General features: G+C 41.1%; 1 protein-coding gene across 4 annotated transcripts in view; it reads left to right on the top strand.

Annotated features, from left to right (window-relative positions):
* The first annotated feature begins 713 nt into the window (after window positions 1-713).
* Window positions 714-27,466, top strand: part of exoc6 (exocyst complex component 6) — a 57,008-nt gene continuing 30,255 nt past the window's right edge. For 2 of the 4 annotated variants that reach the window (XM_066693629.1, XM_066693628.1), the window contains exons 1-13: window positions 714-855; window positions 13,781-13,952; window positions 15,736-15,783; window positions 15,905-15,995; window positions 16,837-16,882; window positions 20,060-20,264; window positions 20,639-20,794; window positions 21,128-21,196; window positions 23,209-23,292; window positions 23,396-23,442; window positions 23,577-23,697; window positions 25,910-25,981; window positions 26,834-26,931. In XM_066693629.1, coding sequence (XP_066549726.1) covers window positions 728-855; window positions 13,781-13,952; window positions 15,736-15,783; window positions 15,905-15,995; window positions 16,837-16,882; window positions 20,060-20,264; window positions 20,639-20,794; window positions 21,128-21,196; window positions 23,209-23,292; window positions 23,396-23,442; window positions 23,577-23,697; window positions 25,910-25,981; window positions 26,834-26,931 — 1,337 coding nt within the window. In that variant the 5' untranslated portion in view covers window positions 714-727. Of the gene's footprint in view, window positions 856-1,871; window positions 2,018-13,780; window positions 13,953-15,735; window positions 15,784-15,904; window positions 15,996-16,836; window positions 16,883-20,059; window positions 20,265-20,638; window positions 20,795-21,127; window positions 21,197-23,208; window positions 23,293-23,395; window positions 23,443-23,576; window positions 23,698-25,909; window positions 25,982-26,833; window positions 26,932-27,466 lie in introns of those variants that run through there. The other 2 variants (XM_066693631.1, XM_066693630.1) reach the window with 1 other exon arrangement.

Raw genomic sequence — 27,466 nt, 5'->3', positions numbered from 1 at the left:
CTGTATCCGCCTGATAAATGACCTTTGAGAGCATGTCAGCAAAATAGCTCTAACTCACAATGCTGTCTGCCCGTCTGGTGTTCCTGTACTCCAGAAACATTTCCTCTGCACTGGTGTGTGTAATCACGACCGGCTTCTTGTTTTTGTCAATGCAGTAAGGAAACCCATTGTTAAGTGCTTCTTTTGAAAACCAGTTTAGGTTTTATTAACGAAAAAACATGGTCAAAAATAAAAAAAGTGTCTTACAATCTCCCTTTACAACTTTTAAACCTATTAAAAAAAAAAAATCGAATTCAATTTTAGCATAAATATGTATATCGTCTATGTTTTAGTTATTTAAACTGCAACATCAGTGTGAGAACATTTATTTAATCATTTATGGCCTTTTCATAATGATTGTTGGCTACTACTGCTACCAAAAGTAAACACAATCTGTATTACAATAAAAAATAATAAAACTAAGGCGAGATTAAAAAGAGAGTTTTGTGCATCCAATTTAAACATAGTCACTGTTACATAAAAGCCTAAATTACACTATTCTCATCTCTTTATGTCTTTTTAAAAATGTTTTCTACAAAAAAATGCAACAAAGACAGTTTTCTTGGATTCAAAGTCCTGCAGATCACAAGGGCGGCTCTTTGCTTCAGCGGCTGTTTTCTGCTGACTAAGGTAGCTCTAACTGCCCAGTTTATTCCCAGCCTCTTTCTGTTGCTCAGAAAATCCAGCCATGGCCAAGGAAAGCACAAAGCCGTTACCCCCGAGTGTCTCGGATGAAGAACATGGAGATGAGAAAGTGTACGGAAACATTTTTGCAGAATTAGAATCTCTGGATCTGCCTATGGGGACAACTTTAAGGTAGGGAACACAATTTACCCCATTTAAAGATGGACATCTAAAGCTGAAGTAGCCTACTTATAATGGTAAGTGTGGATATAGGGATAATGCATGTGACAATGCACTGTTCAACTGTAGTGGCATTTCAGATGAAGAGAAAATAGCCCAAGTGAAGAGCAGAGAATGGACTGTGGACTTGTGTGGAGTAATCATTAAACACACAAAGCCCGTGGGCGGTTCCCGGTAGGACACTCGAACCAAAGTACAGGACTTCCATAAATCACAGCCCGGGTGTGCTGTATAATAGCAGCCATTGTGTGAGTAGGCTATTTTTATGCAGGAAAACAATTCAGCGCATGCTGGGGTTGTCTCATCCCCGGAGAGGACTGGAATTAAAACCAATATTGACTTAATTGCCAGGGCTGGATTACTCATTGGGTTCGGGTGTTGTCTCATCTGATAAAGTCTTGAGTTTCAGTTTCTTTGAAGAAGGCCAAACTTCTTCCAGCAGTGTCATTGAAATAATACGATCAACTTGATAGATAATAGTGAAAATCAGGAATGGATAAAGAATAGACTCCAATCTTACAGCACGCATTCATACAAAACTGGATTTTAGTAGCCTGTTCTTCTGGTAGTGACTTGAGATATTATTATAGCCTACTGTATATTAAAGCCTGTCTATCAACTTAAACTTAATGAAATAAACTCAGTGTAAAAATAAATTCACTGATCAGTCAAACTTGTGTAAACACATTAGTAGTTGCCTGGGGAGAAACTTGCAGTCAAACCTGCCTGCAGGAATGTGCACAGTTTTCTGTTAGCCTATATAAGAATGCATATATATGTATAATGGGCAACAGTGCTGCATGAGATATATATTTATACTCTGCACAATGCACACTATAAGTTCATGACATGTATTGCCATAAGCTATAAATAACGGACTCCTGCAACAAACCCCGGAAAAGCCATTCTCCCTCCAGCGGACACCTGCGCGCCTCGGCCCTCCGCCGCCCCCTGCCGGCCGCCCGGCGCAGCCTCTCTCCCCGCAGTGTCACTGTGTCGCCGAGAGCACAACAAACATGGCGGACAGCGAAACCTTGGAGAGTATCACGGAGCATGAACGGATCCTGCAGGAGATCGAGAGCACCGACACGGCCTGCGTCGGCCCCACGCTCCGGTATGGAGAAAAGCGGCTGTTTGTGGCGGCCTCGGCCCGCACAGGGGTGTCGTTCGGCGGCGGCGCGGCGGCTGTCCGGCCGGGCCTTTGTTGGCGGCGGCGGTGCGGGGATGAGCGCCCGGGCTGCGGCGGCTGCTGCGCTCGCTTCCGTGTTTCTAACGCGCTGGGAAACAGGGCGGCCCGGTTTAAATTGCGCAGTTTGCGCTAAAGTCTCCCCGAAATGAGTTTATTGATATGGGGGTGTGCTGAGAGATGGGGCAGGGCGCAAAGGCGAAATATGGGAGCTGCGCTTCAATGAGAGGCGCATTCACAGCCATGGGCCGGAGGACCGTTGTTTCTGTACGTAGCGGTCCGTATGCATGTATAGAGACCACCATGTCATTTACCCGCTGAGGCGTGAGCAGAGCCCCTCTCCACCACTGGCTCAAGGGGGTCGGGGTCGGAGCATTTCTCGCAGAAACTGTCATTGTGTGGGTGTGGCTGGATGCTGGGAGCTCAAGGTTGTTGCATTAGACACAAATCAGGTGTTTGGATAACCTTTGCATTTTTATTGATGCATTATGAGGGGAAGACCCCCATTAGACTCTGACTGCCCGCACAAGATGAGATGCTGGAGTTGGATTAAATGAGCATCAAAAGCCGGGCAGTTTCTGCAATAAAAGGGACATCTGCATTGGGCGCAGTGGAGGGAGCTGGATCAGTGGGGATGCAGGGAAGCGCTGCGTTTTGCAGCCCATCTGTCCACAGTGTAGCCAGTTATTTTCATCTGCTATTGTCAGTAACGTGCTTTCCATCCAGGTTTTGATCCGGGGTGACCAAATGCACCACCCACATCTCGGTGCATTACTGATGATGGCAGATGAGATTGTGAAGGGGTGATTTGGAAGTAAAATACCTCTTTAGGTTTAGAGTTGATTAAATAGGATAAGGCTTGCTCATCTTTGAGATTTGATTAGGTTGTGTAAAAGTTCAGACAAATCCACATAGCATCTGGGTGGGTGATGTCTTATATGCTCTTACAAAGCCAAATGAATAAATAATGACCCCATTTTGTCCTGATCTGAGGTATGGCGTGTGTTGTACCTTGTCAGATGTGAGCAGTTTGTATTTACCCTGATAATGAGGAGCTGGTGGTACTGTTTAGGACAGAAAATTAGCCTGTGCCCGACACGGTTTGACCTGGGGTTATAGCTCATGTGTGAATTAAGCTCAGTGCTCTCCTATTGCCATGTCGTCATAAGGTCACAGCTCCAAATCCTCCTAAAATTTGGCTCTGTTCATTGTTTTGCATGTCTGTTGGGTAGTTTGTTTGATGCACCCAAGTGAATCATGAGTGACTATGTATATATGGCCGCTGTGAACAAAATAACCTGATAATAAATTATTTAGATGCATGTTTTTCTGTGTGTGATTATAATTTAAAGTGGCTCTGAGGTGAGCACCGGGCTAAACAAGGAGATAGTGACTTGCACTCATTTCACTCTGAAAAGTAGGTCACGATTACCAAGTTGCCCTGATTTGCAGACAAGCTTCATGATTTTCTGTTAAATGTAGTTTCGGTGTGAGTTTGCGCAGCCTGCGCTGGAGTTTTGTGACGTTGTCTTTTTATTTCCACCCTACTAATAGATGCTGTTTATGTGACGGTTATTAAACAGATGCTTGGAACTGCAATTTGCTGGAAAATGTTGAGCTGTCTTATGTACATCTTATTGTAAGTGCTATAAAACAAGTTTTTCTCTGGATTGAAGTTCGATTTAAAAAAAGATGAAATCCAAGACAGGTGCAGAAAACAGGTGACTCATCAGCCCAGATTTACATTAAACACATTTGTTGGCTGGTGGTATCAACAGTAATAATAATAAAGACCATTTCCTGTTAAAATAATCTCTTTGCATGGAAAATAAACCTCTAACCTTCAACTAAGGCACACTAGATGTACTGTAGATTGCTTTAGCCAAGTTACAAACGGTTGTTTCGGGCAAAGGAGTGATTACACCTCTCCTACTGCTCTTCACACTTAGACGCTTGTGCCCTGCGAAACATTGGGGTTCATCATTTCACTTTCAAAAATGGCTTCATGATTGTCTGCCTTAATGCGCTCCAGCTTTGCAACAGGCTTTTCTGGCAGCACAATCAGTGAGCGAATGTAAAGGTGAGGCTGTGCTGCTCTGTATAAAACCGCTCTGGCTTGCGATCTTTTGTTCGAGTTGCAGTTTGTCGTTTCAGATCTGTGCAGGTGAATCATCCCGTCCTGTTTCGCGAACGCACACTATTCAGATACCAGTTTTTCACGTTTCTCTCCATAGCATTGTTATTTCAATTTCTGGAGGCTCTCTATACGATTTGCTTTCTTTGTGGTTACATATTTTTACTTTACGGTCAAAGTGCTTTGAGGTTAATTCTCACACAACGGTCAATACTTTCCCTTTTACACGTTTGCAAAAGCTGCAGGCCCATGCATGGTGACTTCAAATGTTAATAGTTTGAAGATTAAGCAATGAGACAGACACGATTTGTTCCTCTTCTCTTTTTGTTTCTTCGATATGCAGGTTTTACTCTCCTAAAGCTGGTCTATTAAGTATACGCAGAGAGAATCTCCTCCGAGTAAGAAGTATCCTTCAAGCATGCTCTCTGTTTTGAAGACAGATCTTCAGTTTAAGAGCCGCCCCTGCTTATTTTACAAACTAAGAGATAATCACGCCTATTCAATAAGGTTAATAGCCTCAAAGCCATTTAAATGGCCTGTAGCAGTTACACATTGACTTAATCACTATTGATATAAAATCACTCACATTATCTGAACCTCTCAAGCATATAGTCATTTGCAGATTCAATTTTAGTTTTAATTGTAGTCTAAAGGTAAAAAACAAAAACAGAACTGATCAAAAGTGGGTTGAATCCCTACTTTATATTCTCCCAGGTTTAAATGTATTTTTATGTTTTTAATTCTATGACAAGAACAAGGCCCTTCAAGGGTAAAGCACTGCACATTTCCCTTTAGTGATTAAAGCTCCGGATATTTCCGTGATTTATCAGCTGGTTATTTGAATAAGAATTGCTAGAGGACAAACCATAGAATCGTCCTTAACGTTAACAAGCGAGTTTGTACCTTTTCTCCGGGCCTCACAAAACGACCCGATCGTGAGCAGTTGAAAGCCTTTGAAAGTGGAGCAATTCCTTGTACGCAGGCTCTGAGTAATGGGAAAATAAGTAGAGGAGTAAATGATTTAACCTTGTTTTATGAACTTTGAAAGTATAATTAAACCACTAAAGCGAGCGATGCGTAATGCTCATTCTCAAACACAGACTTTGTCTTCTCTCTCTTCAACAACTTGAATTGATCTATAAAGAAACACTAAAATCATTGAAATGGCAGCCTTTCAAATAAATGTATTTTGATACTTAACAACATTGGTTTTATGTGCAAATGCAAGGAGCCGAATGAGTCTGTTGTAAGTCTATAAAAATCCAGTCGGGTACATTTAATCGACTAGGCCTGAATCCTTATAGGCCTATATGTTGTGTTTTTACTTCTTTAATCTTTCGAGCAGATTTTATGGACATTCATGAAAATGACAAACACAATGCCTGTTTCACTTGGAAAGTATTGAGACAGTCACTTTGGTCTTTCCAGCAATAATAAGATTTCCGATGGATTTAGAGGCACTTTAAATAAATACGGACATGATTAGCTGAAGTCCCAGTATGTGCCCATTCCTATCCAGTCGTACTGTGTGAAAAAGAGCGACATAGGTTATCACCTAGCAATGTCTGCTATAGATCACTTCATGATTGTAGTGGATTATTGTTCAGTCTTTTAGGTGTAGCAGTTTTTAATGGCTGTTGTTGACAATTCACGATAAGGCCACGCTCGACAAGTGTGAATTGACTGCCCTTTCTTTCTAAATGCTTCCCGGTGCCCTCAGACTTCTCCTGGCATTGCCACGCCAGTTGACATCGGGCAGCTTTTGGTGTGGGCTTTTTATTTGAACCTTGAAAGGGTTGGCTGAAGCTAGCCTTGAGTTGCCGTATTATTTCAGGTCTCTGACTGTAGTTCCCTATTTTATCTCGCTCTGCAGCAGCAGGGGGTTGGCAGGAAGATACATCCTTTTAGTCTGCAAACTAAAAACAGGAAGGAGGAAACCTATTGCAAATATGGGGCTGCTGATTAACAGCCAGAGTTTGTGTGTAGAGGATGTCCATTAACCACAGTTCATGATGTACCGGGCTTATCCTCGTGCACAATGATAACGGCAGTGTCATTACAAGGGTGTATTGACCCCGGCTATAGGAAGCAATGTTAACTGAAAAATTGCGCGCAGCCCTTTCCTGCACATAGAAACAGGATACTATTAGTGAGAACAATTTACAGGATTTGCACATGCAGGAAAGCCGAGCAAGTGCTATTTAGCAGCAGGACAAAGAATTGAGCAGTAACGACAACAACAGATACGTTTAATGAGTCCGTTTCACCGCTAAAGCATTGTTGTGCCGCCACAATAGAACTGACGCGATGGGCCGCTGGAGAAACGATGTCATCTGGCAAGCAAAGTCAAATTAGTCCACTACTGATGGACTGTCTGACCTTGACTTGCTGAAATCATTTTGTGGTGGTTAGAAATAGCATTTCCATCAGGCCCTTAATTTGTCTTTTGAGGGGGCTTGGCTCTCCTGAAGTCTACTGCGGTACAGTGTCAGAAAACAGCGCTATAAGGTCTGACTGTGGTCTAAACAATCGGCGTCTCTGCTGCTGCATCTGAAGACCAGCAGACTGTGCTTGTTCTCCTCGTGGCCTTTACTCATACTCATGTTTTATGCAGTGATTTGTGAAGGCTGTAATCATCCTCAGATTGAAGAGTCGCAGGAGAATTTGGATCTGGGCCTATGGTCTCAGTCGAGCGTTATCACTCAGCGTTGCCTGCGGTCTCCTGTCATCCCTGCAGAAATGTATTAAAACAAGGAACTGTGCAAAGATTAGGCCTACGTGTCCTTTTGTTGCCCTGATTGTGAGGTATGGTGCAATCTGGCTCGAGTGTATAGCTGGTCACATAAGTTAATCGCCCTTGGAAGTAAAAGCAGGGGTTATTCAGCACTCCAACTTAATCCAAACACAAACCGCCGCTTCCCGTCAGAGCAGCCTGCCCTGCTTTCAGGCGGCGTTTGTGGGTGTTTGTGCTGCAGCTTTGCCGGTTGCATGAGGGTATCCACGAGGGTCGCGGTGGAAGTGGCCTGTGGGAGCGCAACGCAGACGTCCTCGTGTAGGAACGCACATTCACAGGAAGCACCTGCGTCTGGATTTCTTTCATTTGCCATTGTGAGGATGCAACCAACCAAACAAGTCTGTGTGTTGCAAGGTCTCGCTTTTTTTTTTTTTCTCAAGCTGCTCTCAGCCCATGCTGTATGAAAAATGGCGAGCCGTGCCTTCAGTTAGAGAAGGTTATTGGCAAAGAATTAAAATCACTAGAAAGCCTTAAGCCCTTGAAACACTTTTTTGGTTTGTTTTTGTCTTATCCCTCAATAAAAAGATGTACATTTTGAGCTGGAAAACATGATTGTGTTCAATTGTATATTTTTATTCGTGCCCTGGCATCTATTTTTTTTATGCAGGCATCCATTTTAGAGTGGATTTTGAAACACACGGTCTGATTTTGATGCATTTTGATGCTCCTGTTTCCTAAAGCAGGTCTGCTGATGCCTTTCCTTACCTCTCAATAATGGCGCAATGGCCTTTATTGACGTCTATCCACGAGGATCAGACTTCAGCACGGAGCGCGTTTCGGGAATTCAGTGACACGTGAACTGCACCTACAGGAATGCTTTGCGGTTTGTCGGAATTTGTGTAGTTTGAACCGCAGGCGTGCTGCGTCTGGAAAAGAAACGGGGGGAAATGGATTTGCTTATCTGGACGAGATATCGTTAGTTTCCAGCGAAGACCTTTCTTTCAGGTGCAGAACTGGAGTCCATGATGTTACGTGCCCCTCTAGTGGAGATCTGATTAAGTGTAGGAAGGACAAATATTTGTGATGTGAAATCCAAAGGCCTTTATCTGGAAATGCACTACATATTTTGTTCTACCCATTTAAATAATCGGGTACGTGTGTGTTATCAGCATATAGGGGCACTGACAATTTATTCTGATAGATGTACTTGTTTTGAGATTTGTTACAGACATTGCTTGTGTGTGAAATATCAAGGTATTTACATTTGCCGGTATTTCTGACTTTAACGGGGACGATTTTAAACTACACTGATCTCATTACCAGATGTGGCGACCATATCATTGTCATCTCATCCTCTGAAAACAAAACATAATCCTAATTCAGTGTCCTTGTTCACGTGTCGCCACGGCACGTGCATCCCTCCCGTGAGCCGAACACGGAACTGTGACAAAGTATTAATCTGCGTAAAATGAGAGGTGAATGCAGTTGGTATGCCGATCCTATACAATCCTGTGCACTTGCGCAGCCAATCTGGATTAAAGTAGTTTGCGTGTGCACCCATGTCTGTGCTGTAGCGTGTCTGAAGCTGAGTCCGAGTGTGTTGTGCACAGAATGGGTTCACCATCCATTATGGAAAGGTGGGAATTTGTAAGGCAAATTACAGTTTTAGTTCAGTGTTCGCTGCAATCGCTCTCCATGGCAGCATTACAGCACTAGAACCGTGCAAGGCCCTGCGCTCTCTGAAACGGAGATTTTAAAAACGCACACAATAATCATTCTGTGATATTGGTGGTAGAGGAGAGTCCTTTTCTTTTAGGAAAACTAAATAAATAAATTTTAAAAATCTAATGATCCTAACCATGATATCATGTCTTCAGACTGTTCTTTTATGGATTTCTCTTTGTTTATTGCATCTTTGATAATTTTTTATTGCACTGGGAAAGTATGGGGCTGTAGATGCGGTTTCATTTGCTCTGCTGAAACATGGAGGTAGTAAACTACATGGGTCTCTTGTCACAATTGGGTTATTGTGTGCTTTATCAATTCTGATAATCTGATATACTGAAGTGATACCTAAAGCAATAGACTTCCATCTTATATGCCCGGCAAAATGGAAATAAAGGCTTTGCGGGAGATCAACGTACAATTAAAGCATTATTCTTTTCTTCGAGTGAAAGGTTAATAATTCAAAGCTAATTGAAATGTCTTGCATCATTTTATGTGTCTATTGTAGAAACAAAGCTGTAAACTGTCCCATAAACTGCCGTTGTGTGGTGGTTTAGATGTTAATTGCTTTTAGATGTGTTTACCTACCTAATCCAGTGACATAAATTGGCTTAAACCAAGTTTTATCGGAGGGACAGTATCGACAGTAGCTTTGTAAGCTTGTTTTTTAAGAGCTTAGAAACTGCCTTGTTGACTTCCATTTACGATGTGTGTTTAATGATGGAATGAGTTTTGAAGGAGGCTTTATTGCACCCATCACTTCAGTGGTGTTGCGGCCACTACAAGGCTGTGACTTTTGGACTTTAGATCGTAACCCTCAGATTATCACGAGCAGACAGTGTCTCATATTAGGTCTGGTAATTGGAGATTGGTTTCCTCAGTGGGACTCTTTTATCATATCATCGTTTCGAGGTTTGCTCATGTTAGGTCAGTCGCTGTCCTCAACTACTTCTTCCTCAGCCCTGTTTGTGTGTGTGAGGAAAATGTGTCTAATTGATAGTGTAGTGTACAAATCAGCCAACACAAGTACTAAAGGGTAGTCCCACTTCCTGGGCCTGTTACCTTGCTCTGCATTATAAAAATAAATGGGACTTTCATAACCTTGTGCTAACAGCCTCTCGGTATTGCCCAAATTACACGATTCTCACTTCGTTTTCTTATCCCTGCTCAAGTATGTGACGGAGGAAGGGCTAATTATGTCTTATTTACCCCTTCCTGTGTGTTCCTAATTGGTAGGTGCGTTCGACACTAGACGGATGTGGTCAGTATTCGTGCATACCGTGCACCACATATAAGTATCCTTGTTTCTGCATTGGCTAAAGTGAAAATTAAATGTAAAGTGTATTTTTAATTGGATCTCTTAAGAGAGAGCCTAACACTTGTAATACAGTTTTACAGTTGCAAGATCCCCCTTTAACGCCGAAGCATGCGACTGTTTCACTTTGAACGCGTAAATGACACCGTGTAACAATCGCGCGATTATTCCTTCTCATTGATCTGGGGAACACAAACGTAATAGGCATCCTGTTTATGATGTCATGTTTATCTCTCCCTTCAGAGATAACCGCATCTGAAACAACGCGGGGGGTTCTGTGAGAAGTGTTTGCAGATTGCATGACTTTTATTGCAGGATAATTTCGGTGCTTAGTGACATGTCCCTGTCTGTGTTGGAATGGACTAGTTAAAGTGAATTGCTGCAATAATAATACTGGAAACCTATTGTTTTAGATGGTGACATTATTTTGCTAAATTCAACTGCCTTCTCTCCCTCCCCCCCATTCCAAGAAAAGTGTTATAGACTCTTCCCTCCATTTTCAGTGTTTCCATTCCAATTCCAATTAAATTCTGATTCCAGTAGAGCCTATTATATCAATGACAAAATGTATCGGAATTGGTGTGAGAAAGGGAACTGGAACTGGGAAAAAGTTGAATTGCTCCCAGCCCTGTTCATTATAAAGTAATATGAAACTGGATAATATTCCTCTTACCCAGAATAAACCTTTTAAGTTGAGTCTTTTGCCTCGTGATTGTTTTGGGCGTGGTGTTTTGCTTGTTTGTTTGTGTCTTTTTATTACTCTATTTTAGTTCTCTGCTTGAATTAAACTAAACGAATTGGTCAACGTGCAGCTGTTATCTCTGATTGAGACAACAGTGGATTAAGATTGTCAAAATGATACTGGAACAAACAACATTTGCTGTCCAGGAGTTTTACAGAGTGCTTCTGAAACAGCCCCGAGGTATAGTAGAGTTATCAACAGCCTCAACAGTTTGCAAAACAGTAACTTGTCAGTGGTGTCATTTGAGTTCAGTGTTTCTGTTGTAAATCATCTGTAAAGTGGCCAGTAGGGGATACCCTTCTCAAGGCAATGCAACAACTTGAACTGTGCTGCATAATGAGGTCATACTGCCCTCTTGTGGCTGTTGGCTTTTTCCTGTTCATGAAACCAATAGAATAAGTATTGACATGATTGGTAAAATTGTTTTATTGTTGGTTTTAAAATGATACCCAAACTGTTACAAGAGGAGAATTTTTACGATCATTTATGATTGAGTTCATAGGCAGAGAGATTCTGACTGTTAATTTGTTTCTACAAGGAAGTCGTGTCTGCATTGTGAATTATAAACATATTTAATTCATGCACACATGACAGTCAGTTTGGTTAACTGTTAGGTTTATAAAACTCTTCATTGGTTTCATGTTGTGGTGAGATGAAAGGGAACAATGTGCATAAAGTGTGAAGAGTATATGAATTCCATGAAATACTTTGAGCCAATACTACATGACATCATCGCAGTGTGTTGATGTGTGTGTCTTTGGATTTGCTTTTATTTTGCCTATAGGTGCAGTTTAAATGCATTGTAGTGTTAGGCCAACACTAGATGGCAACATAAAACCTAAAATAATATCCATGCTCACGTTTATAATTAAAGTGTCTGAACTATTGTCTGTGTACTTCAGTATGTTTTGGTTGATACAAAAAATGCATATATGCATGTGTATAGATATATGGTTATATAGATATATGGAGTGTGTCTGTATGTTTTGATGTTTGTAGATGTACCAACACACTTAACATTTTATATCCTTATGTTTTGGATAATATATCACTTGTAATAAGTAGAAAGCTGTAACAATTAACATTTTATTTCCTGGGCTTGGATTAATATAATTTAGATAATTTGTGTGATTCCTTGCATTTGCAATGTGTGTTTGTAATTTACACAATTGCATTTAATTAGAAATACATATATATCATTTGTATTCATTTGTTTAAGTTAGTTTTTAGTGGGGGGTTAGATTTTAATATTCCTTGATGTGCAACTACAGTGTTTGTCCACAAGGTGGGATCAAGTATTGTAGTAAAAGTGAAGTGGTGATCTTTAAAAGTGACAAATATTTCAGCACTACAAGCAAAGAATATGTGAGACTTCGTGAAATCTAAACTCCAGAGATATAAAAACATGACATCCAGTCTTACTGTGGCCGAGTCAACAAGCTGGGTGTTCTAGCGTAACCTGGACTTTTTGCACTGCACTATGTCTACAAATCTTATTTTTGTTTAATCAACCAAAACACGCTATCCAGGATTGAAAGAGCCTTGTAATTATGCCTTTTCAAACAGGAAAAAAGTTTCATTCTTTTTGTCCCCTCTGATGAACAAAAGGATGCATTGCTAGTTAGCCTGAAAAAATAAACTTTGCACATTCACAGAACATAGTCTCGGGGCACACTTTGATTGTTCAGGTTTTTCATCTTGTGAGTTTGTTGTAACACGTTAAACAGCCTCCTTCTCTCTTTTTATCCACACGGCCTCCTGTGTGTGATAGTGTTTATAATGCACTCTTAATAGTGTGTTTACAGTTGTGATGGCTCCTTGTTTGCGCAGCATCAAAGCGTATCCAATGGAGGATAATGGAATTTTAAGAAGCTTGTGAAGTTGCCGACTTCCCCCCCGTTTTCTGCACGAGTGACAACAGTTCGACGTCTGCACTATCTTCCCGAGCAATTTAAACCAGCCCAGTGCTGCTGAAGAATTTGGGTATTTATGCCTCGGAGTAATCCTGTGACACATTGTATTAATAAGACAAGGAACACCTGCTCAATTTAGATAAATCTTTGAACCAAATAATTACCCAGGAGGATAGCAAGCCTTCTTAGTTAAGAGTTGAAAGTGCTGGGGCAGACGGAAGATAACCCAGTCCCTATTTACCTGTCAGATATCCTTTTAGTTAGATAAGACACTCTCACTGCGTTCTCTTTTAAAGTGAACAGATAATGTGACATGCTTTGTTGTGGTGCATCCTTTCTTGTGTCCTGCCTGAAATAATTATCTTAACCGTGTGTGTGTGTAATATTAAAATAAACTAGATTCACATTGTAGCATTCAAACCAGAACCGAACCAAAACAGACGGCGGCTGTTCCGTACACGTGTGCCTTTATCTTTGCTGCAGTAGCACCTCGGCTCCATACATTGCGATTGTAATTGTATTGCGGCGAGATCACAGCGTTGTTAAATGGCAGTGTTGTGAAGTATGAGCTGCGTGGCGATCCTGCGGCAAATTAGCAGAGGGCATCTCTTTGCTGCCCTGTGCGATGAGTGATCTCTCGCAGGACGCTCTGTGTGCTCTCTGGAGAGAGGAAGTGGAATGTCGATCATTAGGCCGGGCCAGGCTGCTGCCCCTGGAGAAAGGGATGTTGTGAGTCCTCTCTCCACACACCCCTGGATCTTTTATTTGATTGTTGGTAGCTTGCAGCCTTTGGAAATGAGATGATTAATACTTTGTTTCCTTGGTCAAGCACCTTCTCGCTGCTCTGGGCTCCTGCCCGGGCCCTGTCCCTGTCAATAGGCCTGTGTGTGGTCCAGCTTCTGCACTTTTATTGTGATCTTCATAGAGAAAATTTGCCTGTCGGAGTGTAGCAGTTCAAATATCTTCAGCTTTGAAATACAGCGTCCGTATTTGAATCCCATTGTCTCAAATATGATTGTGAGGAGAAAAGAATTACACTGATCGATATTTGGATATTTGGAGTTGTCAGACTGAGCTCATTGAGTGAAGGTGGTGTTTTTCTGATTTTGTGTCTGCCGTGTTTTTCAGATCCGTGTACGATGACCAGCCCAATGCCCACAAGAGGTTTATGGAGAAACTTGACGCCCGCATACGCAACCATGACCGAGAGATTGAGAAAATGTGCAACTTCCATCACCAGGGGTTCGTGGACGCCATCACAGAGCTCCTGAAAGTCCGAGCGGACGCAGAGAAATTAATGGTAAACCGTACAGCACATCGGAATCGATGTTTGGGGGGCTTTCATGTCTCCCCCGCAACTTTTTAAGTGATATTGTTTGGGTGTTGGGTATTGTTTTTACTTTAATATATGTTATGGAGGGATTTCAAAAGCACTTCAGTGGTGCAGTAAAGAAGTGACTTTCATCGGTGGTCCTTAGTTCAGCTTATATCTAGAGAGACTTTCTTGTAGAGAGGGATAGAAGAGCAGATTTCCATACGTTTAAATTATGCTTTTCTTTTTTTTTTTTTTTTTTTTTTTTTTTTTTTTACGTCAGACATTCATTCCTGTGTTTCTGCTCTCACCATTGATGAGATGGTTTGAAACCGAAAGCAGATGATGGGGGGGCAGTATGCAGAGGTCAATCTAGCTCTTTTTGAGCCTTTCCCCCCTGAATTAGAAATATGCAGACTTCAGAGCGCAGCGTTTCTCTCATGCTGAGGTGGGAGCACATTGTGCCCCCGTCTTTCTGCAGGCTTGCCTCCTAATCCCATTGCCTAATGCCCTGAGCAAAGAATACCCTGAGCAGAAGTAGTATCATGTTATACTTGCTCTCGGCCCCCCCTCTGAGTGTGTGTCCAGTCCTCCCCTCCGCTCTCTGTGACCCCAGTTTAAAGGCATGAAGGGCCCGGTGAGAATCTGTCTGGATTAGCATTTATATTGGCAGGATGGGCTGCTCACCAGCTCCGCCAGCTCCGGCTTACTCACAGGCTTTAACATAACACGGCCTAGTGCCACACATATGCCGAGGCAGAAAAGAGCAAGTTGTGATCCGACCACAAGCAACAGCGATCGGTCTGTGGTTTCGGTAATATCCTAATGTGTAGAAAGTGTCATCAAAAGCATCAACCCTAAATACAATACTGTTTCACTTTGACCACCGTATACAGTATAAACCCCGAATCTGTGGACATGCCAGCGCGATGCGAGAGAGCATCCATCTGCGGTTTATTGGTAGCGTTAACCCTTAAACAGCACCCTCTTGATTTGGGGTCGGAGAATTGAACATGCAGGCCCAGGCCAATTCTCTTTAGCTCCCTTTACACTTCTGAGAGTGAAATATGTGCAGCAAATGGTGCAAGAGTAGTTCACCCAAGGTTGTAATTAGACAAGCATTATATAAAGGATATTCAGATAACAAGGGACCAAATACAGCATCAATGAGGTCACTGAGCATCTTTGTTTAAAAATTAATGAGATTTTTAATAAACCGAAATTTGCTTCCTTATTATGATGACCTAATGAGTCACTTAATATGTGGGAAAGTCTGAGGTCGGGCTGCCCCTGCACCTGCAGCATTAAAATGTTGCTGTGTTGTGGAGGTTTCCACATTTGATGTTAATCAGCCACCCAGTGTTTGTATTCAGCAAAGATGAATGTTTAATTACCAGAAAATGCAATCGGCATTTTGTTCTAGACAAAGAATGGCATATAGAGCTCATTGAGGTTATCAAGAAGGGACCAGTGGTCAATTGGGTCAATGATTTGAATTGTTTGACAGACCTAGAGGAACAAGTAAAGTTCAAAAATCCCAAGTAAAATTGAGAAGTTTGTCACAGAATCTGTTAGAAAGAGCTGTCATAAGTGATTAAAGTGTATAAAAGCCCTCCGCAATCAAAAGTTCAAGTTCCCGCTGCAGATTTAATTTGAATTTGCATCTCTTTGTTCTTGACTCCTCATGAAGCTTGATCTGATTACAAGGGTGAGCAGTTACAACAGGGAATTATGTGCTTATTTGTCTAACAAAAGTGATATTATTTTTAAGGGCCAAGTTACTGATACCAATCGAAGACTGCAGGATGCAGGGAGAGAGGTAAATACAATTTGTTTTCGTTTTTCTGTGACATTTAGATTTTTATTTGTTAAAAGAACGTTCACGAACTGCTTTCTCATTAAATCTGAGTATTTACACTCTTTGACCTTTGTGATGTAAGGTGACAGCCCAGACGAAGGAGGTGATCCGATGCCGGGTGCAGCAGAGGAATATTGCCACCACAGTTGAGAAGCTCCAGTTGTGTATTCCTGGTGAGGAATTAAAAAAAAATGAGTTTTTCTTTTTTTTTTTTTTTTTTTTTTTTTTTTTTTTTTGAGGATATATTTTCCTCTTTAAAGTACCCCAAAAAAACTTCTGCTTTAGTCTAGCACTAAACTGCTTTAGTCTTAAAGGTTTTCAACATCAAACAAAAATAGTTCACCCCACTTCCCCACAAAACACATTTTGAATATTAAAACATGTCAATTGTTTACCTTAAGATTTGGGGTCGCTTATTTTTTTAATCGTTTTTAATCTAATGGCAAGAGAGAACACTTAAACCATTTTATTATATTTATCTATACCATTATCTTTAACAAGTTGTATGACTGCTTTCATTAAACTAATAATGTTTAGAAAAGTATCCAGATTACTCTACAACAACTAACAACTAAATAGCGTTCACACCATTATTGTTCGCTTAGCTGTCTTACCTTTATTCACTTGTTTTTGAAATATACAGTACTTACTGGAACTGTCTATCTTTTATTTAATTTTAATTTGGAAATTAATTGGGGATAAAGTAAATTAATTAAGTATAATTACCATAATGCTAAATTAGATGGTTGACTTGGAATTAATTCAGGAAACTGATAAAGCATTGTAACTGCAGTTCTAGGTCTGCACTACAGGGTTTCAGGGTTGGACCTGTAGGTTATAGCCAAGTTGTGGTGAAATTATAATTTGATGTGATTAAAACTGTTTTCTTTACATATTTACCTTTTATTTAGTTATAATCTGTTCTAAATAACCTTAATAGATTATCAGTCTTTCCACAGTACTGTTCAGGCATGTTATTAACGGATTTATTTAACGTGTTTTATTTCCTTGCAGTTCTGGAAATGTACAGCAAGTTGAAAGAACAATTGGACTCCAAAAGGTGATGCAAATTGATTTTGTAAATTTGTTTCTTTGAATTCACTCTACATACATAACCTACATTTTAAACACACACACACACACAAAATGTCCTTAATTGATGTCCTTGGTTAAAAACAATGTGGTCAGGTATGAAATACGAAATACATGGAATCTGAAAGAGAGACAAAATATGACGTCAAACGAAATGAAAGGCTTTTGTGATCTCAAATAATCGGGAGAAAAAACGTTCCCTCATTGAGTTCAGTCAGAACAAGGAAATAATGACCCTTCGCCATTCATTTAAGGTCTTCTTAATCAATCCTATTACATTATAAATGAATTTACTATTCAAACAGAAAGACAATTGACCTGGTATGTGCCTTTCTTCACAGTACTGCGGTACAGCACAGGGCCGTCAGAGGCGTCGTCCAAATTGAGGCAATTAGTGGAATGTGTTTTTCATTAATCTGTGGGTCACTGCGGTGCACTAATGACTCTGGTGTGGACACTGTGTACTTTAGGCCCTGGTCCGTGAAACGTCGCGACTGAATATTTGTTTGTATTCAATTAAACTCTACAAATGTAACGCAGGAAAAGGTTGTTTGTTAAAGATGCATTACGTTTTGTGGACGTCAGTGTGGTGTTGCATGGGCGTTCAGGATGTCACACGTACTGTACACATTGAGATTTCATCGCGGGCCGACCCGACCCATTCTAGAAGTGTGTCAGGAAAGCGTTTTGATGTTAGGTTATATTTTTTAATACGTTTTTAAAAGTTGAAATGAATACTGTACCTCTTGTCTGATTGAGACGCCTGCCAAACATCTCTTTCAAAGTCCGTCTAACTTAGTTTTCATTTTATTTGAAAGATGACAGGCTTGCGCATAAACAATTGAAGGGACAAGTTCAGATGTGTGACAGCGGTGTGCTTTTTGTTTCCTTATTGGAAGCTCACAATTATCTCTCAGTCATGAGTGCACTTTGACGTGTGTAGGATTTGCACAGGATATGCATTTTTTAGACTTTTTTACAGTTCTGGTACTGTGTACAACAGGAAAAGCATAGAGCGGCCTGTGAATTATGCCCCAGACTATAGTTCATCACTGTCATTTTTTCAATTTTGTATTTGATTGATTTATATATAAAAACTCAGTTTATAGTTGGGCTTAGCCATGCGAAAACTATGCAGAAGTCTATACTATTGGTAACCCTCACTGTCCAAATAGCAGGATTCTTTGCTTTCATTGCATGTAAAACAAAAACAGACAAGACTTTGAGATGCAGAAATCCTGAAGTGTTTTCATTTGTATTATTCAGAGCTGAACTGTACTTTTGAACCTTGGAAACGCCTTCAGCTTTGTGACTGTAATCTTAGGATTTAGCTGTCTGTGACTTGTAAAACAAGGGCCCTGTTTACCTGTCTGGCAGAAGGATTGCATATTTTTGATTCAGAGATCCAGTGAGGTTTTTTTTTTTTAGGTTTTTTTTAGTTCCTCTTCACAGACGTCCACGTTTTAGTGAAGCTCTGGTTCTCTGGAAGTTTCTCCTTAGTAGGGTTTGTAGGGACAGCAGGGTTTGGTTGAATAAGTGATTATTTTGCTAAATTGCCAGCAGTTTTCTGGAATAGATGTGAAAACGTTATTTATTCCTCAGGAAATGCTAGTTCTTGCTGTATGTGGATCAGTGTCCAAGTCGGCTAATATCACACCTCCCCTCAACAGCAGAAGCTAATGAGCTCTTTACTTCCTTTAAACTTAATTAGAACAATATGCCTGCTTTTGCTCTCTGAGGAGAATATCGATAATGGCACCTTCATGCCACCGCCCCCACGTGTGCCCAAACTAATGTGTCTATTTCCACGGCTCACTTTAGAAAACATTGTGCAACAAATGTTATTTTGTGGAACACTACAGATATTTAAAAAGAAGAAAGTTAGTGCATTTTTATATATTCATGATTTATAATTTTTGTGTAATTATTTCAACATTATACCTATGCGGTGTGTTAAAGAGGCCGTGGATCAGTTCAGTGTTTTTCGTATTTCCGAATGCATTATATTCACACCATCCGGGCAGGGGGGTGTTTGAGCCACAGCACTCTGATTTATAATTGTATTTGGACTTCAAACACTTTATGCCATTAATTAAGTCTAAGGATTCCTATTTGTTAACAATCTTTATTACAAGCGGCCTTTTATTGGCGTAATCCGATTACATGGAATTCAAAAGTGGAAGCAAGCATATTGAATATGGCATCAAATGGTATGCAAAAATTATGCAGTTTAAATCCTGACCTGCAGCTGACCTTCAAATTCAAAAGGCCTCGATGTTTTATCAGAGCAGATGTTAAAAGGGCAAGGCCTTGAGCTGCAGATGTATATAATTAGTACGGGAGTCGAGAATGGATTTGAGATGGATTATATTAATGCCGATCTCAGAAACAGCAGTCAGGACCCTCCGGATGAACTAACTCGGCTCTGATAAGCTGATCCGTATAATTTGAATAAAACCTTTGATATGATTTTGATGCTATTATGGATTTATCCCCTATGAAGCTTCGTGATATGGTGCTCCTTGGGCTTTTGCTCTTTTGTGCACAGTGATAAGGGCATAACCTATCTGAGGAGCCACACTGCACTGGTATTATAAACATAATGGGGTGATGGCGGGGTTGTGGTGGCGTGGGGGGGGGTGGCTGACACTGTGGAATGTATTACCTTTTTACGCCATCCGGGATGAGAGGTCTTTGGTTTGCTTTTGAATCCTCTGCTTCCGCGTGAAGGAGAACACAAGCTCTTTTGGGTTCCTTGTTTAGTGTGCATCTTTAAACCACCACCATGTTTGGATGTGGTCGAAGTCTGGGTCATTGGTGTGCTGGGAGACCAAGCTGTCGCACAGCCTACAGAGGTTTACATCATGTGGCAACATCTTTTACTTTAAATGCACAACCACCAGAGTCACCTTAAAGCAGTACATGTTTAGTGTATATGAAGCATTACAGTCAAAGCCATAACTGTTGTATTATGCATCGTTTTCTCTGATATTTACAAAACATATGCTGCTTTTGTTTCCCCATTTTAGATTTTTGATTTGATGTCAAATTATTATTTTTTTTTCCTTGCATCCTTAATATTGATGTAATTTCCCATTTTTGTCTTTAAATAAAAACACCAACAATGGTCTATTTTGTCTTACAGATACTACGCTGCATTAAAGACCATGGAACAGCTTGAAAATATTTACATTCCTCGAGTTAGTCAGTACCGTTTCTGCCAGATTATGGCCGAAACTCTTCCCAAGCTGCGAGAAGAAATCAAAGAGATCTCCATGTCTGACCTGAAAGATTTCCTGGAGAGCATTAGAAAGCACTCGGATAAAATCGGTGAAACCGCAATGAAACAGGTGAGCTTTCAGTGATTAGTAATGCTGTACCTTATCAAACTATCATTTCAAAACCACAGAGTTTGTTTGTGTAGGATTTGGGGTCCGGTAGGCCGGGCCTCGTCTTGCCTGGTCTCGGCGTGGTCTGACATTTCGGTGGTTCACAGTCGGGCCAGGCAACGTGAGTCATGCCCAGACTGCAGGAATTCAAATGCTGTTCTTTGTCCCCTGTCCAAGAACAGGAGCAGGGTGTGACTCGGAGCGAAAGAGGAATGCGTCCGAGACGTGAAGCAGCTTAGATACGGCACGCCGGACTGTTCACCGGATGAGCCGCCTAGGGCAAACGGTGTCATTTATTTGGGGTGTATTTTCTGTGTTCTTTCACCCCCCGTTAGGCGCAGCAGCACAGAACATTCAACAGCGCCGTACAGAAGCAGGCCAGCGCTGGCTACGGAAAGCCGGTTTACATGCTGAACGGCAAGGGCCCCAGCCAGCAGAACGGGACCACGTCTCAGGAGGGAGTGGAGGAGGAGGAGGAAACCGACGAAGAGGTATTAACCAACACGAAAAACGTACCACCTCAGTTTGCACCCAATTTAATATTTCGCCACTTTACTGCACTTTTCTCTCTACGCACTTTAAATGCCCCCTGCCCTTTCATTGATCATTTCCTTGAGGAGTTATCTTCTCCTTCAGCTCACAAACGCACAAAATCTCCATGCGTTTTCTGCTCTAGTTTGTGATGATGAGAACGCACTTGTACTACTCCGCTGTTTGTTGTATCTGCAGACTGAATTGTTTTGGAAACTGCAAACGTTGACACTTTCTTCTAATTAGGTTTTTCCACCCGCTGACCTACTGTGTGCTTTGTATGCATTCGCTAGGTTTTGACCGCACAAGACCTGGTCGATTTCTCACCTGTGTACAGATGTCTTCACATTTACACAGTTCTGGTAAGTAGTGTGTTTGTTGGAGATGGCTACAAGATTTTATTTCACAATATGTTACGGTGCATTTCTAAGTTCAGTTTTAGGGTATTATTAAGACCTTATAGTTAGATACTATAGAAAAAAAAAAAAAAGTAATTCCTTTCTTTACATTTAACACAGAACCTGAGGTTTTGTCACTTCTGGGCCGCTAGCAGGTTGGTTAGTGTTCATCAACTGCTCACTTTCATCTCTGTGTATCCGAGGTCATTAGGTTATATAAGCGGCGCATTGCCTTTGATTTCTAAAGGCTTTATTTTGCTGTTATTTCTGTGAAATATTGAATTAAATATCTGAGGACCCTGAGCCAGTTCTCTCACTGCTAAGCCTGTTATCTCGTCTGCATTAATCCTGTGTTCTTAAAGATCCTAAACACTTCAGTGTCTAATAGGTTTGACCCAGCAATAACCCCTCGCAGTAAAAACAAAACACAGAAAATGCTAAGCTGCTTTATTCATCTTGCACACAATTTGTGTTGCATTCACCCGGCGGAGGATGAGTCAATGGTGCGCTGGCGAGTGGAGGGGGGCAGATGGCTCCTGTGAATAGCTCTGTTAATGAGAACACAGGGATGTCAGTGGAGCCACTCACAATGCAAAACGCAGGCAGGGTGCGAGCCTCCGTCAGCACCAGCCACGTGACTTTAATAAGAGCTTGCGGCTTCATTAACTAAAATAAAGTCCTCACGGGGAATTAATGAGCGTTTTCCGAATTTTCCTTTTATCACTAGCATTTTAAAACTTGCGTATGATTAACAGCTGGGCGCCAGTATTTGCGCCAGGGCCTGCCGATGATCGTTTTCATTTCGTTCCTCAATCAGGGTTTGCCACTCTAGCTTGACGGCAGCCATCCAGACAGTACCAGATTGATCTCGGCGAGACGGTTCATTGAGCACTCTTTGACTTCACTGTGAGAGACCCAGAGCAATGGCTAAGCATCCACACGGGGCCGGGACAACCAGTGTCTGCGTGTTCCCTAATTGTACCACATTGGGATCACTGTCTATACTGTATCATCTCATTTGCCAGTGGGCTGGGCCAAAGCTAAAACTAAGTCAAATATAATTACAATGTTCACCAGTACAGTATTTATTTTACTAATTGTGGGCTTAGTCTTTTTTTTTTTTCTTTCCCTACCTTCACGTAACTTCCAGGAGAATCCACAGTTTGCCTGCGTATTCATTTTTAATTAAACTTGCGGTAATAAATACAGCTTGACACATGTTTAATTATGAGTGTTGCAAAGTACACTTGAAATAATTGGTTTCTCTTGCCTTTGGGCATTGTTATTCTTGGATCCAGTTCTGTTTTTTTGAAGAGGTAAAAAAATATATATAGACGTAGCTTTATGATGTGGTGAGTCGCTATACTATGCAGTGCCTGATTGTATTTCACTGAAGGGCAGGAGAATATCGGATATTAAATGTGTCACTTTTCATCCGTTTCATCTTCCTGCTATTTTGATTGAGCTTAATACAGCAAAGAGATGGCTTTTTCATATGTCAGAAATAGTTAAACATTTGAAGTAAAACATTATAATCTGTAGCTCCCCAGGCTTTTAGTAGGATTTGAGTATTTTTATTATTTTATTTCAAACGTATCTAAAAAATGTCCGAAGTCTTTCTTGCTCTGTGCAGTGAGTAAACTTTCTCCTGAAGACTGGGAGGCATTTCAATCAAAACAATGGGTTACTTTTAACTTAAAAACCTGGAAAATTAAAATAATGTCAGTATAAAATCACAATACAGGATAGTATTTTTAAACGGGGGAGGTAAGGAACAAGTGACCTTGATTTTAAATGTCTTTTGTTTTGTAAGGATCCTAAGAATACATTGTGATTTTAGGAATGTGATACCAAAGTAGGAAAAAGTAAAACATTTTTCACATGATCATTTTAATCTTCAATTGACCTGCGGCAAAATATGCAATGGTTTCATGTCTTAAATGTTCATAATTTATTTTGCTTTTACACATTTTTAGGGAGACCGAGAAACCTTTGAAAACTATTATCGTAAACAAAGGAGAAAACAAGCGAGATTGGTGTTGCAGCCACAGTCCAACATGGTGAGTAGCAATTCATCAAAAATTATAACCGGACGATGGTCAAATTAGGTGTTTTTGTTTGGTGAAATCTAAAGGCATTTTTTCCCCGATTTGTCTTTTTCAGCATGAAACTGTGGAAGGTTACCGGAAATACTTTAATCAGATAGTCGGGTAAGTTATATATAATTTTCCTACACCAGCAATCGATGTAGATGCATGCTGCCAGACTTATCACAACACACCGAATTTAACTGGACTGGGGAATGAAGATAAAAATGTTGACTTCTTGCGAATGTTTCTTTCAGATTCTTTGTGGTGGAGGATCATATTTTGCACGCCACGCAGGGGTTGGTAACCAGAGCCTACACGGATGAACTCTGGAACATGGCTCTCTCCAAAATCATCGCTGTGCTGAGGACGCACTCGGTGAGTGAGCGGAGCATTTTGTGTGCCGTTTTTAACCGCCGGGATCGGAAGGAGGGGAAAAAAAAAAAAATGCAGATCCGTGTGTTTCCCCAAAGTGGGTTTGTGTCAAACTGAAAACTTACACCACCACCATGGCTTTTTGTAATTAAAAGTTAGTTAGGTTTGGGAGCTGGCCTGCCAGGCTTTTGTTTCCCCCAGTGGTTTCAGGCTGTGAGCCTCAGTTGTGGGGTATCTGCATAATCCTCCTGTGATTTACAACTGACTGGGCCCTCCAAACGTGCTCTTAGTCCGGCAGTTTAGAATATTCAGAGTTAATCTGCTGTTATTGTTGCAATCTGTCCTCATTAGTCTCCACTGACCTCTTCATTAGATCAGATTGAATAGTTCACTGAAAGCACCACCAGGAAATAGTTCCTAATTATCATTCCAAATGCCTTGTTTCCAAAATAAACTCCACCGAAGAGAAGAAGGAAAAAAAAAAAGAAAAAAAAAATCCTCCCTGTGCTCTCCTCCCTTCAAGACCAAAAGAGAGGATTTGCAACACAGTAGCATCACTCCTCCATCTAAAAGTTTTTGCAGAGTTTCCTCTGAAACAGTCTAAGTGGTTCGGTGACCGGAGGTAAGGGTTAAGAGAATTTGCCGTTTTTAGAAGTGCACTTTTAGCTTAAACTGTTGCTTAACAGGTTAATTTATCCTCTCAGTTGCAGGCTTATATTCCATTTACTCAATACATTAATTTAGTATTTTAAGATATGCAACGGATACCTTTTTGCCTTGGTTTACCTTTGTACTGCAATACTTCGCAATATTCTGCCAGCTTATCTGATGCAGGAGAGCTCTTTCTAGTCCGTATAAGTGGTTGGTTTAGCCTGTGATATAACTGATTTGCAACAGATGTTTTAAGTAATTACAAATGGTTTTGTTCATGTTTCTAATGATTGTTTTTTATTATTAGCAGTAGTATGATTGTTGGGTTGTTGCAGGTCCTGTTGATCTTTGTAGAACTTAGCAGTTGCTTTTTTATCTGATATTGTGCAAGCAATGTTTGGGAACTTGGCAATGGGACGCAAGACCCAAGTCACGTCAAGTGGGATTGTTACAGGCTTTGTGCCCTGAATCCATAAACAGTGGGAGTTATTGCTATTACCAGTGTGGTCCGGGGCTGGGGGTGATGCTACGTGTCTCGGTCCAGGTCTTGGTCATTCATACGGGTGATTTACGGACTCTGAGGTTGCCTGTCTGACAGGTAGGGGACAAAGGGGCTACTCTGGGTCCTTGTGTAAATGTTTGACTAGAGAGCCATTCAAGACTTAGGGCTGTAAATCAACTTCGAAAGGTTGAGCAGAAAGGTTTTGAAAAGTTAAAATACGCTTTATCTTGTTGTTGTTGTTGTTGTTGTTGTTGGGGCAGGGCTACTGCAATAAACCATTGTGCGGTGTAGATTTCTCTTGTCTAGAAAATAGAAATAGATCTTTATCAGAGGAAATTGATATAACCGTGTTGGTAGGCACATTTGAAAACCAAAACCTGTGCAAATGGATCCATGTTTGTGGTTTATTACATCTAACAAACAGTGTTACAAGTGTAACGCACATGTTTGCCAAACTGCTCCCAGCGTTGTTGGCTGCTTTTGGACGAGAGTTACAAGTGGACTGCTGCACATGTCAGGGCTGGTGGAGGTGACGACAGCCGCAGTGTTTGTGTGCGAGTCGTCACCAGCGTGAGGACCATGTCCCCCGAAGCACTGCTCTTTCACACAGCCCTGTAGGAACGAGCCGGGCAGGGGGAAGACCATGTGGAAGTCTTCACCAGACCCGTCTGTCAGCACTGTTGGGCCCGGATCACTATTACACTGTTCTGTTCCTTCACTTCAAACGTGACGTTCCCACAGAAACACTCTTTCATCCTTTGCTTCTCAAGCTGCATCAAGCATACCTTCTCTTACTGACTGACACGCTGCTGGGCAGAAGAAGAAAGGAGGCACAAGACCTAATTTTATTTGTTCATGCACTTAATATATTCAATTTAGTGTATTGAGAGAGAATAAATAAATCTGTTCTCCTGAATGTGCTTCAGTACTTGGCCGAGTCATGTTTTTAAAATATATGTTTTGAATGTGAATTGAACCTTGTCAAATATTTAATTTTGTTTAACAATACGTGGCTTGATTTTAATCCAAATCGATTTTCATGATTCCCTCCCCTTCTTACAGTCCTATTGCAATGATCCCGACCTTGTCCTGGAGCTGAAGAATTTAATTGTCATATTTGCGGATACTTTGCAGGTTAGTAAAAAAATGTCTTTCCTATTAGAACAAATATTAATAGTTTAATACTTCCAGGAAATGAAGGCATGGGTTTGGCAAGTTGTCTTTACATTGCTGCCCTGTTCTGATCAGTGATTGCTGATTTAATGAGTTTGAGCATGGTTTATAGATAGAAAGTGAGACCCAGCTGAACCAGCACAGATTTCAGTGTGAATCCACACGGCACCTCACTGCTTCACTTGACTGAATACAGGCACCCCTAACTGCAGTGAGACAGAGAGGGGCAGAAATAACCCGGGGCATTTGGAGGGGCCTTTGTGTTGAGCTGGGCTCACAAATGCAAACTATTCATGTCTCAGATCAGAGACGGTTAGCAAGAGCAATCTAGAATTTGATGCTGTGATTCTAATCTTATGCAAACTATATGCATGTAATTTTAATTCAAATATACAAAACAAAGACGGTGTGTAAAACATGTGACATTTGCCAGAGATATGACGTTTTGCTAGATATTGCAGTGTTCCCTCTCTCAGCCTGCGTGGAAATTGGCTCTTGTCCACAAGGGAATTTCTGTGCTTTGCGACTTTTGAAATTGATCACATTGAGCAGCTTTAGGGGCTTAGGTCTCTGGCCATGGCTGTTTAGACTGATCACACAGCACTACAATACACAGTACTTTAGCAGAGACTGCAGTTTACACCTGGACCAATGTTTTCACGTGCTCTTCAATTTGGTCTCCTGCACGTTGAATAGGAGTTTTTAAAAAGCAACATGAAGTGTTTAACTGCCTGTTTTTACACAACACCTTTACGACACACTCATCTCATTTGATTTTATCTAAAACTGTACCTCTCACTCATTTTTCCTCAGGGTTACGGGTTTCCGGTGAACAGACTGTTCGACCTGCTGTTTGAAATCAGGGACCAATACAACGAGACTCTGCTGAAGAAGTGGGCTCTTGTGTTCAGGTTGGCAAAGATTTATTAAACATAACTAACTATGCATTAAGGCACTGCATTTGAATCCCCAGGTGTGTGTGTGTGTGTGTGTGTGTGTGTGTGTGTATATATATATATATATATTACACACACTTTATTTTTATAGTATGAGCAAAACCATTTCAGTTCTTGAATGAATGAATGGATGAATGCATTTGATTTCCATATTTCCCAACACACTGGAACATGGCAACCTCTTTGTGCTTGGTCTTGTTTGATGTGGGATTTGCTTTCACACTCATTAAAGAGAGGATTTGAGGACAAAAAAGGTCTTTGCCCGCTCTTTCTTCCATTATTCCCATTCTGCCCCCACCTCCCCCTTAAGAAAATAATAAAATAAACCATACTACCTTTCAGCGCTCACAAAGCTCCACCTACCCACCAGGCTTTGCTGTAGAAGACCTCTGCTCGACATTAGGACCTCTGTGCCTTGCGAACAGTCCTATTAAGAGGTTTCAATGTGGCCCCTAATGCACGGGACACCAGCAGAGTTTTAGTGTCTGTC

Source organism: Amia ocellicauda, chromosome 20 (genome assembly GCF_036373705.1).
Source record: "Amia ocellicauda isolate fAmiCal2 chromosome 20, fAmiCal2.hap1, whole genome shotgun sequence".
Lineage (NCBI taxonomy): Eukaryota > Metazoa > Chordata > Actinopteri > Amiiformes > Amiidae > Amia > Amia ocellicauda.
The sequence above is the reverse complement of the archived record's forward strand: the minus strand, read 5'-3'. Positions and strand labels throughout refer to the sequence as shown.